The 14,208-nt window shown below is 36.8% G+C and overlaps 3 protein-coding genes across 5 annotated transcripts in view; 1 reads left to right on the top strand and 2 right to left on the bottom strand.

Annotated features, from left to right (window-relative positions):
* Nucleotides 1-290: 290 nt before the first annotated feature.
* LOC122719473 (putative uncharacterized protein DDB_G0282133) lies at nucleotides 291-11,155 on the bottom strand. The gene is made up of 4 exons (XM_043945300.1): nucleotides 10,053-11,155; nucleotides 2,300-2,535; nucleotides 777-1,901; nucleotides 291-685 (listed from the first exon to the last, which is right to left on the bottom strand). The coding sequence occupies exons 1-4, from the start codon at nucleotides 10,070-10,072 to the stop codon at nucleotides 291-293; spliced, it is 1,776 nt and encodes a 591-aa protein (XP_043801235.1). The 5' UTR covers nucleotides 10,073-11,155.
* LOC122719487 (putative tRNA (cytidine(32)/guanosine(34)-2'-O)-methyltransferase) lies at nucleotides 2,977-4,548 on the bottom strand. 2 transcript variants are annotated; one of them, XM_043945346.1, is made up of 5 exons: nucleotides 4,356-4,537; nucleotides 4,213-4,282; nucleotides 3,932-4,131; nucleotides 3,468-3,862; nucleotides 2,977-3,391 (listed from the first exon to the last, which is right to left on the bottom strand). In XM_043945346.1, exons 1-5 carry the CDS (start codon nucleotides 4,474-4,476, stop codon nucleotides 3,065-3,067), a joined length of 1,113 nt encoding a protein of 370 aa, XP_043801281.1. In that variant the 5' UTR covers nucleotides 4,477-4,537; the 3' UTR covers nucleotides 2,977-3,064. The 2 variants fall into 2 exon arrangements, with proteins under 2 accessions (XP_043801281.1, XP_043801271.1); XM_043945336.1 differs by having other exon boundaries at nucleotides 3,932-4,282; nucleotides 4,356-4,548.
* The window catches only part of LOC122719478 (battenin), a 13,494-nt gene continuing 7,763 nt past the window's right edge, over nucleotides 8,478-14,208 (top strand). The window contains exons 1-3 of one of the 2 annotated variants that reach the window (XM_043945313.1): nucleotides 8,478-9,479; nucleotides 12,098-12,374; nucleotides 12,899-13,641. In XM_043945313.1, the coding sequence (XP_043801248.1) occupies nucleotides 13,450-13,641 (192 nt within the window). In that variant the 5' untranslated portion in view covers nucleotides 8,478-9,479; nucleotides 12,098-12,374; nucleotides 12,899-13,449. The remainder of the gene's footprint in view (nucleotides 9,480-12,097; nucleotides 12,375-12,898; nucleotides 13,642-14,208) is intronic. The other variant, XM_043945322.1, reaches the window with a different exon arrangement.

Genomic DNA, 14,208 nt, shown 5'->3' on the forward strand with positions numbered 1-14,208 from the left:
TCGATATGATTGTAATGCAGCGCCACAGGAACTGAAAAATTCAAATCATTTATTTTATTTGATTTATTAAGAGATAGTTAAATTTTATAATTTTTAAAACATTTAATTTTTAAAATATCTCAAATTAAAAAATAAAAAATATTTCCATAGATATTATTTTAACAATATTATTTATACAAAGATATATATTTATAATTCAATAATTCAATATAATAAAATATATCGTAGTTTTTTAATAAAATATGATATTTCGAGATCAATCGTTAAAATTCAAATTATTATTAAATATATTATTCGGTTTGCGTAGATTGATGTGCTCTATCGGGAAGGGGCAAAACTGTATTGCCAACCGACAATGAACCCTGATGGAAAACTTGAGTTTCTAATGACACTCTTCGAGGAGGTCTATTATTTTTCATTCTTGCAATCGGTTCACGCGCTTTAATTTTATACCACCCACGTTGCCGTTTTGCGATAGGACTTCTTATTTCAATCTGAGGAATAACAAATTCTGTTGATTTTTTCGTGGGTGAACTTTCTATAGCATCCCTTGATCGTTTTCCTGGTCTTTGAGACAAGGATGACGCAAAATTTGACAAGAAATCAAAGGTATCTGAAGTGGAGGATGTTGGGCTGTCTTCATTTTTAGAGATTTCACTTGGAACAGTCTTGGAGGAAGCCATAGCTGCAAGGTAAAAAAAAAAAAAAATGGAATGATAATAATTTTAATTTGAAGTAATTTTAAATATACTTAAATAATATGGTTATATACATACTGGAAAAGTTTTTCATGACATTTTTTACTGCGTTAGTAACTACAGATAAAATTCCACCAGAATTACTGCTATCAGAATTGCTATTTGACGAAATATTCGAATCTTTTTGAGAAGAATTACTTGAATTACTCAACGATGAATTAGAGACACTGTAATAACTATCTATGGATGTTATTGAATTACAACTAGAAGAGTTTTGATTTTTGGTTGTAAAATTTGAAGTCATATATTTTAATTTTTTTAAACTAGAATCAATTATATCAGAAGTTGAAATATTAGAATTATTCTCCATTACTACCATCATTACTATTCGCGAGGAACTGGATGCTTGTTCATTATTATCGATTACATCCATTCTATTCGGACTATGATTTTCTTTCTCTATATTCTTCGCATTATCCTCATAAATTTTAATCTGTGATTTGTGTTTCTCCAAAGATTCCTTCATCTCCGACAACGTCTCACATGCTTCGAAATATTCTTCGTTTTCCGTTGTCGAATTAGGCTCCGATGAGTCCTCATATTGATCAGAAAATCGAACTTTCTTTGTAGAATCTGATCGTTTCTCCCCTTGATATTTATCCATACCTTGAAAATCTGGTAATATTTCATTTTCAATATTAATTAATTCCATATCTTCTAATTCGCAATTATTGGAACATTCAGTCGGATTGATATTATCTTTCATGTTATCCAGATTTTTAGATTTATTATGGGGAAATTCCTCTTTATTTTCGTGTTTCAATGGCACGGAATAGAAAGGAGTTTCCTCGTGAGTGGTGGTAGAAGGAAATGTCACGTAATTGCTCGAATTGTCGCACTTCGAATTATTTTCTTGCAAATCGCTAGGAATTTCACTGTTTTTTGACGATGCAGAATTAGTTACTGGTGTTTTCAAAGAGAAGTTCGGAACATTGGGCGTTTTAAAGTCGAAACTTGCTTTTTGTCCGAGAATCATAGGCGTGCTAGTATTTCTATGAAATTCTGGTGGAGAAGTCAGTGGACCACAATTATCATTAAACAAAGGCGATTCTTCTGAAGTTGAAGGTGGTGTCCCCAGTATATATTTCTGCTCTCCAGATATTAGCGAATGATGACGTTGAGATTTCCACCATTTGCAAGGACCTTTAGAAAATATTACGTATAGAATGGATGAATAAAGCGTTAACGACTCATGACATACAGAATTATTCATGTTCATTCATCAATGTTCATATAGAATTATTACTTGCACTCGAAATCGTTCCGCATTCTTAAAGGATCATATACATAGCATACATTTTTATTGGAGATAAATAAATGTTCAGGCATCGTGTCATCATAAATCTATATGAATTCTTAGAATTAAATCATTCTCTCATTCGTTGTCGATATTCTAAATACTCGATATCTTTCTCTCGATTATCAATTACTCGCTCTATACTCATTCTATTCTTATCCATTTATTAAAAAAAAAAAAAAAGAAAAAAAAAACTCTTGTCTATTTAATTATCAATTCTTTAAATAAAAATAAAAATAATTACCGAACGACTCGAAATCCTTACTCTGCTTGAAAATTTCACCACACAAGCAACAATGAAGAGGTAGATGTGTTATTACTATATGACATAAAAGTGCCTTATCCTCGAAGAATTTTAACGGAAGTTTCTGATTCATGCAGAATGGACAGTTTGGATAACGTTTTGTGTGTTTCTTCTCCTCATGACGTTCACGGCATTGCGCGCAGCAAAATAGTTTTTTGCACACGTAACAAATTCGGCTTATCTGTTCGATATGAAATTTTTATAATAACAAATACAGATTGTACATTTGTCGCTTGAAATGTTGAGAAGTATAACTAGAAAAGTCTATGGATAGATACCTCAGTCAGAATCATAATTAGATGAGGTCGCAACTGTAACGCAGTAATGTTTACTATCATATAATCGTATATCATAGTCATCACAATATCGAGCATATGTAGAAAAAAATTGTTTGTAGCCACGTGATATTTATTTGAAATATTGCACATATATATATATATATATATATATATATATATATATATATATATATAAGAATAGTTAATTTAGTTAATATTGATATTATTAACGGAAAAATAAAAATTTGATAATAAATAAATCATTCGAATTTCATTTCTTAAATATTGACTGTTTCTATGGATTATAAGGATATAGAATAAAAATAATCTTTAGAAAATCAAACATATATATGTATACAGGTTGTTATTAATATATTAAAAACATTTATAACTTAAATTATATGTATAATATAAAATCATAACATTTTTACATGTTATCATTATCTTTATTTTTAGATTCATCAAATAATTCGGTGAACATTAACTTGTCAAGTCCCAATGTATCTTCCTCGCTATCATCTTTTTTATTATCTTGCAATTCGATCCTTTTACTTTCATTTATCTCTTTATGTTTTTGCTTCGCTTGTTTTTTAAAATCCTCAATAGTCATTGAACTTAGATTATCTACAACTACATTAACATCGTATCTTCTGAAATCAGTATCTCTATCTTCCATCAAACTGAGTGCTTCTTTGTAAGGTGGTGAAATCGGTGTCTGCACTGGTTCGTGATAAGTGTATTCTTTTCCTTCAAACTGAAATAAATGAAAAATAAATAAATAAATAAATAAATATTTAATTTCACGTGGTAAAAACGAATATATAACTTACATCCAATGGATAACACGTATCAGAATCAGGTTGACTAAGATCACCACAAACAACAAATGGAACAATAACTCTATTAATTCCTGTAAGGTCATTAAAATCACATGGCTTATGTGTTAAGAGAGGATTCATCATATGAGGTTTATAACCTTCTGGTGGTGAATAATCTTTACAAACTACAAATGCTTCAATACTAGAGTTACGAGAACTGCTAGGTTTTGTACAATAGACATAGGGGAAAAATATTTTTAGTTGAGCATATAGCAAAGTCACATCTTTAGCTCTAAATATTTTTGCAACAAATGTGCCTCCTTGTCTTAGTATATGAGTAGTAATATTCAAAGCTGCTAATAATAACTGAGATTGGATATAAATATCCATATCATGTAAACCTGTCACTATAAATAATTAATTATTAAATATTATTAATGTTCACGAATAAAAATATTACTCCAATTTAAATTTACCATCAGGTGCTCCATCGCAAACTACTAAATCAGCTTGCTCATTATCAAAATGAGAGATAATTTGTTTTGCAGTGTCAATATTCGTAATGTCTCCTTGAATTTGAATCACTCCTTCCAATGGTGCCATAGCTTGTAAATCAACTGCAACTATTTTTGGAGGTATTGCATTTCCTGTTTCTAAAGCTTTTTTATAATTCTCACTGTCCATGAAAAAAAAAATATATTTATTATTTAAATACAAAAAGTTTTCTATTTGAATTTGCAAATAAATTAAAACATACTTTAATCTTCGTGATAAAACTTGACTCCAACTACCGGGTGCAGCGCACAAATCCACAGCTTTGTTTACTCCTTTTGTAAAGCATAAAATAGAGCATTGTATTTTATTTTCACAATATAAAAGTTATTACACATGTATACGAACCATCTAAAATATGACACTCATTATCTATTTGAAGCAATTTAAAAGCACTTCTTGCTCTCCATCCTTCTTCTTTTGCTCGTCGATAATATATATCTCGTTTATCTTTTGATGTTTTTCCCATTGTTGATTAATATACAATATTTATTGTTTATTGTTGTTATACGTTTTGGTTAGCTTTAGTCACTATCATGTTGATAAACATGATATTCTAGTGAAAACTATATTTTATAACTATATTTTAGAGTTAAGCAGTTGGTATCACTAATAGAATAACCGCCAAATTCAACTCTATTTAATTAATGTTTATTATCGTACAAATACAAATATATATTTCATAAGATTTTTTACATAAAGAAATCATATTTTGAACTATGACGGAAGATAAACGTTGATAAATATGAAACCAATTTTGTGTTTACTCTTTAAATATTTTTCTTTTATTCTTATCAAACACGCCATCAAAGAAAAATATTTTCACAAATATTATTAAAGTTTCTATAAAGCGTAACGAAATTCCAACAAATGAAGTAATTGAAATGGAATAAAAACATTACGTATCGAAGATTTATAGATTCTTCCAATTATAACTTTTGTGCATCCGTTCATTGGAACCAATTATACAATTTCCAATCAAATGGAAAAAAATAACCATGATGAAAACAATCATTATTATTTCCAACTGCAATAATAACACGTTATAAGAAATATTTTAAAATAGTATTGTAAATCTTCTCAATAATAATTACATTAATTTTCCAATTCCAAAAGGAATTTCTGTTTCGATAATAAAAATAATACGTATAATTACTATTAGAAATGTTTAATTCATTTTCTTTTTATAAAAGAGGAATAGTTTTATGTTTCTTTAATATATATATGTATATAAAATTACATCAAACGATTATCGAAGAATTTTCGCATGTAATTAATGTAGATCTGATATTTATTTGAAATGTAAGTCGACTAATGCTATTCTTACATAATTGCGTATTTGCATATTCCCACGAGACTTAGATAATTTTATACTTAATTTTTCGCACGGGAATTAAACCTAATATATACCTTCACGAAAATTTGCTTTATTTTTTTTAATCGATTTGCGTTGCAAAATCTATTTTCTGCAGATGGCCTTTTCGAACTTTTGTAGTAGCTCAATGGAGGCGATTATTTTCATGCGTCAACCAGTGAATTGATCGTTTGTTTTTCGTTACTCGTCGTATTACACATCGTATCAGCGAAAAATCTATACGATAAGGGGAAAAATGTATGCATAAAAAGAAAGGTAAGAAGTTATCGTGCACATTTTTTGACCCGATAAGATGCAGATACGATAGATAAGATTGCATCAATAGTACAATCGGTGTTTTTTGTATATTGCACATTCTTGAAACGAGATTTTTAATGAGTTTACAGCACATGGATTTTAAATGAGATATGGAATCCATTTTTTCCCAATTTTTAATATATTGATTTTGCTGTATATATATATATATATGTATATATACAATTAATAACGATTGCGTGTACGCAATACATGTTCTAAGCGAGCCTCTTTATTATCGACTTTTGAAGACCTTTGGTATTTAGCGCACGGTATTTAGTATTTAGAGATAACTTGAGCCACTACTTGGCGACAAGAATGTAAATAGTAATTGCAATCGGAAAAACGGTTATCGTTTTATCACGTCGATCAGTCTCGCCTCTCGTTGATGATCTCATTTCAGATTCTCCTAATTATTACAAAATAAAACAAAGCTTGAACGAAAGCGCTCCACGAAAATCAAGAGATCTTTTCATATCATTCGATTCGTTGAAAAAAAAAAAAAAAAAAAAAACTATTTTTCTAGAAGAATCGGAATTATCGATTTATTAGATGACAATCGTATCAACTGATCCTCCACGGTACTACGTATACGTTTACAGGTCGAAGTTACAGTACACTGTGGTTACCAACGATAACGTTCGAGAGGTTATCGCAACGCCATGCCAGAAATAGTTGCTCCTTAGCGTGAACAATAGTTCCCCTCTCGTGGAATAGATAAATACATATTCGTATGCGTTATGAATCGCGTTAACGAGCGCTCTCGTCGTACTTTGCTTAACTAGAGAGTTTGTTGTTCGCGAGGATTACATAACGTCTCTGGCGGAGAGCAAATGTAATATCCGTGCATCTCAGCCATCATCCATCGTCGCGTGTCCAAATAAATTGTACGTTCGTTCCATCGTTGCGCGCGAAAATCGTTTCGCAGGAGGAGGGATCCAACGCCTCCTCCTCTCCCTAGAACAATCTTTAAATGGATCTAATATTAAGACGCATAATCGAGATTTTGCGATGGTAATTAAAACTTTAAAATTTTAAAAATTATTTTTGAAGAGCGCGGAATTCCGAATAGTTCCACTCTGCTCGCCCTCTTCTATCCCCTGATAACGCTTGCTCTCGTATGACAGCTAGTTTCTTCAAAAGATATTGGCTTAATATATTTCATCAACTGTGACCTTAATCGAGCGATTTTGCAACGAGCGCCTTCCCGTGCCGGGAACACTTCTCGTCGCTTCGAACGAACGCTGAAAGAAATTCATTCCGGCAACGCGGTGCAGCGTGCAAGTTTAACCAAACTACGTGCAACCTTGTCTAAAAATACAATGGCGCCTTAGGAAATTCCTTTCATCCACGATTCCGTCCGTCTAATCCTTTAGGATTACAGAGATGGGACATAAAGAGGCTACCTGGAAATATAACCTTTAAGTATATTCGGTAAATAGAATTCGTTCGTTCCTTGAGAACAAAAGAGAGGAAAAAATCGAGGAATGTATTTGTCATTAGTGGATGAGAACAGACCATGGACGGTCGTTTTCGTTTGATCCTCGATGAATTTCCGCGCGGAATGTACGAAATATTGTTATGCGCGATGCGGAGAAGGTCTCTGGATAACCCTGACACTGTTTTCTCTAGGAAGCACACCGTTTTGAATTAAATATCGTTTGACATTGTTCGACTACTATAAAGAGCCGAACTCGTAGGAAATTACCACGGCCTTTCGAGATATTCGAGGAATCTCGAAATGGCCGATCCAGCTATTCGAAGGGGGTTTCAATCATCGACGAGTGGTCACGCTGGCACAATGTCAAACTGGAGGCATAATCGTTCAATCATATGTATATAATGTATGTGAATTACGTTGCCCGTTATAGGATTGAATCTGAAAGATAATCTCGACGATTATCGATGCGTTGGCCGATAGGATGCGATCGATGCGAAGAGGAAAAAAGTAAAAAAGAAATGACGTGACTCATTCGCGTGATATTTTATTCGTACTCAAGTTTTCTATGAGAACTATATCTTTGAAATGGTGGATAACGTTGTAATCGACGGTGTTGACACGTTACGGTTCACCAGTTAAGGACACCAGCTACAACGTAGCTGGTGACAACGTAGTTACGATACAGTTGCTTCGCGTGTGTCCGAGAGTTGACCTTCGTTTGCCGCGGAAAACGTACACACGTAGGAAAATAAGTTGCACGTGTCCGTCACGAAACTGGACCGGTAATTGAGCTCTGTGTGAAACGGAATTAAGAAAGATGATTGCCAGTGATGTTCGCGTTTTTTTACTTTTTTTTTTTTTTACGTTGCGCGTAAAAAAATTTTTACGAGAACCAATTTTCGCGGCCGGAAATTCTCTCACGATTTCTTCGCGGTTCCCCCTCGTTTTTAATTTCCTCGTTTCATCGTAAAAAGTAATATTCGTTTCGCGAAAAAGAAACATCGAGATCGAACGATCATTACCGGTATTATCATAGTCATTAGGCGCGTTAACTACGCACCGATACGATCAAATTGGAGGCCATGAATGATAAATGAACAAAAGTTGAATACAAGCTGGAAACAGGGTGCGTTCGGCGTGGGCGGGATGTATGTCTATTTTCAACGAATGATACAAGGAGCGTCTAACAAGGAGTGAATCGGTCTGTTAGGCAATAAAATTCGATCAAAAACCGATCACGGGGTTTAATGGTCGAGAGCTATTTGATTCGAGACTATGATGATGCTATAATCTCGATTGGAAAAAGATTTGCGTGGGCAGTGTTGGGCAATTATCCAAGGAAATATATCGGATAGAAAAGAATGAGAAATGAGAAAAGGGAGCGAGAAAAGTCGAGTACTCGGGAAGAGAAGAATCGGCCGACTCGACGGTCGCGAGCCGACTGATCTGTTCGGTCCGTTTGGTGGAATGTTCGGGGGCAGAGTGCGCGAGCGGAATGCTTATTGCCGATCGGCCGAGCCAAACCGAGCCATTTGCGCATGCGTCGGCTTCGTATAACTCGCTGATTTCGCCTCAAGCTTATTTATTTCGAACCTGAGACTCGCCGCGCAACCACGTGCTACGATCGCAGCTGCTACGGCTCAAGTCAGTCGGACTGTCTACTCCGTTGCGAGTAATACACAAACGCTTCGACATTCGTTTCTCGATAATTTATCTCGAACGCAAGTAATCCGTTGGTTCAAAAAAAAAAAAAAAAAAAAAAAAAGGGATTGAATAGGAGAAGAGAAGATAGAGGAGCGAGGGAAAGGAAAATAGAAAGCGCGATCGTGGACGCGGAGAAGAGCAATAAAGAAGGAAAATTAGAGAGGAGGAAAATTTGCCGCGGTCGACGAGCGCGGTTCGAGAAGCGATCTCGAATTATTTTTTTTTACAGAGTAACTACGCTTCGTCGGAATCGTTCGTGCATCGAACTTCTTTTTCTAGAAGCTACTGTACGATAACCGTGGGACGTTCCCGAGCGGAACTTATCGATTTTTCCTTTAGGGACAGTTTAAGGGGACTCTGTTTCAGTGCGGTGTGCGACTATCATTTCGGCTTTGCTTTAGAGGAAGAGGAAGAAGAAATTTCGCTGAAACGAAGGAACTCGTTTTTTTTTATCCTACGAGTCTTACGAGTCGAACAAACTTTGTCACTGTGATACAAAATTCGTCAGGATCAGATTTTACAGCTCTGTGATCTGTGCTTTGTGATAACGATATTTATTCTTTTACGAAGACTTAAATTTATTCACAGCCCCGATCCAGTAATCCATTGTTACGAGAGTCATCGTATTCTTAATCGAGGACGAATAAGTCGCGAGTAGGTAAGTATTATCATTCTTTTATTATTTTTTTTTATTTTTCTTTTCAAAAAAAAAAAAAAAAACAGTCCATCGATAGCATTCGCAGCTGCTTTCCAACACTTTCGTTATATTCGTTCTATGCTTTTTTGCGCTTCACCACTCGATATTCGCGTGTCAAGCCGTTATCTCAGCTGTTCGAGAAATTGTTGTGTGACAGCGGTTTGCAATCGAAACTTCGTTTCTTTTTACCGCTTGCTAATTTAGAATGTTTACGTCTGAAGGAACGCGTTTGAAGGAACGTATCATCATTGTCGAGATCGAGAATTCGAGTTATCGCATATCGCGATCCTTTTAACATAGGTTTTTCGAGGAATACTTTTGATGAATTGCCGTGACTCATCAACAACTTCACAAAGAAACACGACGAGTCCGAAATACCGATGGCGATTAGCCACGAATCGTTTCGAAATTTTTCCCACTGTTTCACCGGAAAAAATTTTGAAAATTTTCCTGTGAAAAATACGTATTATATTCCAATCAATTCTAAAAATTCGTTTCCGCGAAATGAGTCACCGCACCGCACAGTTGTAGCGCCGTCTTTCAACAGGGCTCATTCACCGTGGAGAAAGAGAGAGAAAGAATGATAGAATTGCGTAGGAATAACAGAAAGAGAGGCGACGCTGATTGTCTGAAAAAAGTAGCATGACCGCGAAACTCGGCTTGAACTCGGCTATCGTGTAAACGGATCGCGTGGTCGTCCAACTTTCCGACAATAGCAGCGTGTGTGCAAAACCAGGGGCAACGACTATTATTCCGGACCCGTAACTCGGCGGAGAACCTAGAAACGTGGTCGAGAAAAACGGACTTCGTGCCGGAAGCTGTTTCCAACCGAGTTCCGCGCGATAACTACGCGAATATAAGAGGCGAGTGTGTTAATCTCGTGTGGCGAGAATTTAATCGCGAATATGAAATAAATAAATAACTGGAGACGCGACGCGCGAGACAGGATTTTAAGTTTTGAAAAAAAAAAAAAAAAAAAAAAAAAAAAAAGAAAAACTCGATACACGATGATTACGCGATAGCGAGTTTATCAAGAAATAAGAACCGGGGAATTTCTAACTTCGACGATCATTATCTGATAAATGATAATGCGCGTACATTGTTTGCCTCGTTTCGATTGAAGAGTTTCGTAATTGTTGTTTTCTTCGTTAACTCAAAGTTTCGTGGATCCTTTATCTATACCTTATATTTATCGAAATACCGTGTAACGTTGATGAAATTTCGATTGTCTATCGATTTGAATCATCTATTGTATTAATAGTAATACTTTATCCAAATATTTATTGAAACAACGTCAATGGAATCTCGTTCTTTGAAGTTGAAATGTTTACTAGCTATCGATTCGAGCGATCCATTGCAATTATACCGGCAAGAGATTATATTTACAAGTAGGGAAAGAAAAAGTTGTCGATCCAATTTCTCGTTTCTCGTTGTGATCTTTGAAATCGTGATCGCGATACGATGAATGAAATAATGGAAAATAATGTAGTATTCGAGGAGTTGACGGATAAAAGAAAATTGGCGCGAAATATAAAAACTTGGTTGCAGCCATTTATAAGCGATCTATATTAGTTAACGAGCCAATATAGATTGTCAGAATTAATAATTGTTGATCGATCGATCTATCGATCGCGTTTCCTCCGCCGAAAGAAGGAAGAAGGATGAACCGAGAAGATGCACGGTTTCGAGGTCGATGCATCGACCGAAATAATTCTTCGCGGGAAAGAATTCTTCGTGGGGCCGAGAGACGGGGAGAGATCCACTTTGGCCTATCCCTGGAACTAGAAAACGCTCGCAAGGACGGCAATTTTTAATGCAATTAGAGATCAAGTTTTGCCGAGTTCAGGTCATCCATTTACCACCGGTTGCTCTCCTTAGCTACTCTCCTCTGCTGCGTCTCTTCTCTACGCCTCAATTTATGAAAATCAATCAGTGAAGTTAGAACGCAGAAAAGTTCGCGTCTCTATTCTCCTGTATTCTTTTCTTATTAATCATTTACACGTAAACCGATGGTAATTTTCCACTTAAAAATAGAAACGAGGAAAAAAAAAAAAAGACGAGAAAGGAAAAAGAATCGCCGTCATCGTTCGACCACGATTCTGTACATGATTTACACAACACCTTCAAAATCAATAATACTCTTTGAGATAGCGAATCTCGATCATCGCTTTCTCGAAACAGATCGGATGCCTTCCCCTCCTTCCACCTCTTCTCTTCCGACATTTCCACAATTTAAACAACGCTCGAGCAAAGCGTGATCCATCGAATTAACAATAGAGCAACGAATGCGCAGTTCTAATTGACGCCACCGCGCTTCGATTCTCCTCTTTTTAAACAGCTTCCTCGGCTGGAGACCCAGCCACCGTGACGCCGACCGATATATTTCCTAAGAAAATATCGATCTGCCCACACACGCGCGCGCCCACATCGGGAATTAGGCGACGTGAAAAGGAAAATATAATAAAGCTACACTCTAGGAGGAAGGGAGAGGGGGAAGTGTTATTTGTTTCTCGAGATTAAGCGGCTCTCGCGCGTGATTACAACAACAAACGGCGATAACAACAAGTTTGATGTTTCAGACAGAGAGATGAGGTGAAAGAGTGGGGAAGGCACGCGACGAAGAGAAGGTGGGAAATTTGGACGAGTTCCATTGTTCGAAATACGCGGCTGACCACTCTGATCTCTTCGTTTTGTTCGCGTGAATAAATTCGGGCGGGAAAGCAAAAGCAAGAATCCGAGAAAGAAGCTTGGATCCATAAGCGCACCGCGGGGAGGAAAGCGAGAAAGAAGTTTCTCGAAGCTTGGTTACCGCTGCGACTGGTATCGTTGGTGCTGACTCTCCTGGAACGCGAAGAGGTAGGGATCTCTCTCGGCAAAAACCCGATAGGTACACGGCGTTCCTCCAGCTGGAGCGTATATACACCGTGTTCGCATAGGTCACGGTTCCAGTGGAATGGAATTATAAACGCATTCGAATTTCGGAAGGGGGTTTTTCATGGTTCATGGTTTTTATATTATTACGAGAGATTCGTCGAAGCCAAAGTTCGCGATTTATGGATTCAAATCGACGAGAATGAGTCACGATTAAAAACAAAGAAGGAAAACGTATTTTAGTTAATTTTCCTCGTTCCAAGGATTTTGCATTCCCGTCTCGCGGAATTCGTCGATCGATCGGTCTTTAGATTACTCAGGCCTTGGTTTTGAACTTGAGTCGATCCTTCGAGCAAAAAGGCTGAAAAAAGTTTTTACGTAATTCTCGAGTTTTTACGTAACTCTCAACAAACAAATATATCCGTTTCTCGTCTTCGAGTTAAAGTTTTTTCGCCTCGATTCGAACACAATTGTACGAATACTTTACAAAACGATTTTTTGCGAATTAGATTAAAAATCGAATCGGCGGAACGTGGTGAAAAGGAAAAACGCTCCTACCTAAAAGGAAGAGAGAAGTTTCTCGAAGGTTTGCTTCGTTCGCCGCTTCGTTGCTCTCACTCTGCTCTGGATCCGCTCGAAAAGGAGAAGCACGACAGAGTGGTTTGCAACGAAAGAAGCCGATTCGGGTGCGTCATCTTTGAGAAAGAGAGACGGACACTCGTTACACTCGTAACCTGGAACAGATTTAGAAGGCGTACGAGACGCGCATCGAGTAAAACTCTAAAGGGAAAGAGGAGGAAGATCGAGTGGAGAATTTAGAAAGGAGGGGTGAAAAAGGAGAGAGAGAGAGAGAGAGAGACAAGAGGATCGAAAGAGAGGGGGTGACCAGGTGGCGGGGAAAGAAAGAAAGAAGAAGAAGAAGAAGAAGAGAAAAAAGGGCGAGCTATTGTCGAACCGAGGGATAAAAACAAGGTGTTCAACAACGGAGGTAGGAAACATAAAGGACGGGACGATAGTAGAGAGGAAGAGAAGACACGAGTATATACCATTGGTCACGAAGATGACTAAGAGCAAACCGTTGACCGCGCCTGAACGAAGAACGAACGACGTGTTTGACGAGGAATCGATCGCGGTTCGATCGAGATGGAGAAATTTCGCCGCCTTCTGGATACTCGGCCTGTGCAACAACTACGGATACGTGGTGATGCTTAGCGCGGCGCACGATATCCTCGAGAGCAAGTTTGGAACGACGGTGAGTATAACGTATATCCTCTTTCATTCATTCCGTCGACGAATCAGCTTCGCTTTTCGGGTCGGAGAGGGGAAGGGGTTGCCTGAAGGGGAAAAGAGAAAGAGAATTCTATTCTTTTTCTTTTTTCCCCCCTCCTCATCGTACCCTTTTCTTCGTACCGTATCCAAGAAACGGTAAAAAAAAAAAAGCGGAAGGACAAAAAGGAAGGAATAAGCTGAAAAAGATGGCGGTGAAATTCGATGCGCCCAAGAAGAACTCTTGAATTACTATTTTTAGAGCACGCTTTAAGCCCGGGATGGAGTCACACGGTTATAATTAACGGTACCGTAATGCCATATTCGTAGAATCCGGACGAGTCCCCTGTTAAAAGTATCACGGAGTCGAGCCTTCTTCGCCGAGGATTCTCTCGTTTCCGGCGATGAAATCACGACGAACGCTCATGCCCTTAAAGAGCGGCATCGTTTTAACGTTATTTCCTATTTCTCCTCGCTTTGCCTCGACTCCCACGGATTTCACGGTTGAAATCCCGAAGAATCGTTCCAAAAAAAAAAAAAAAAAAAAAAAAAA

The sequence above is a fragment of the Apis laboriosa genome, unplaced genomic scaffold (genome assembly GCF_014066325.1).
Source record: "Apis laboriosa isolate Shangri-la unplaced genomic scaffold, ASM1406632v1 scaffold11_cov152, whole genome shotgun sequence".
NCBI lineage: Eukaryota > Metazoa > Arthropoda > Insecta > Hymenoptera > Apidae > Apis > Apis laboriosa.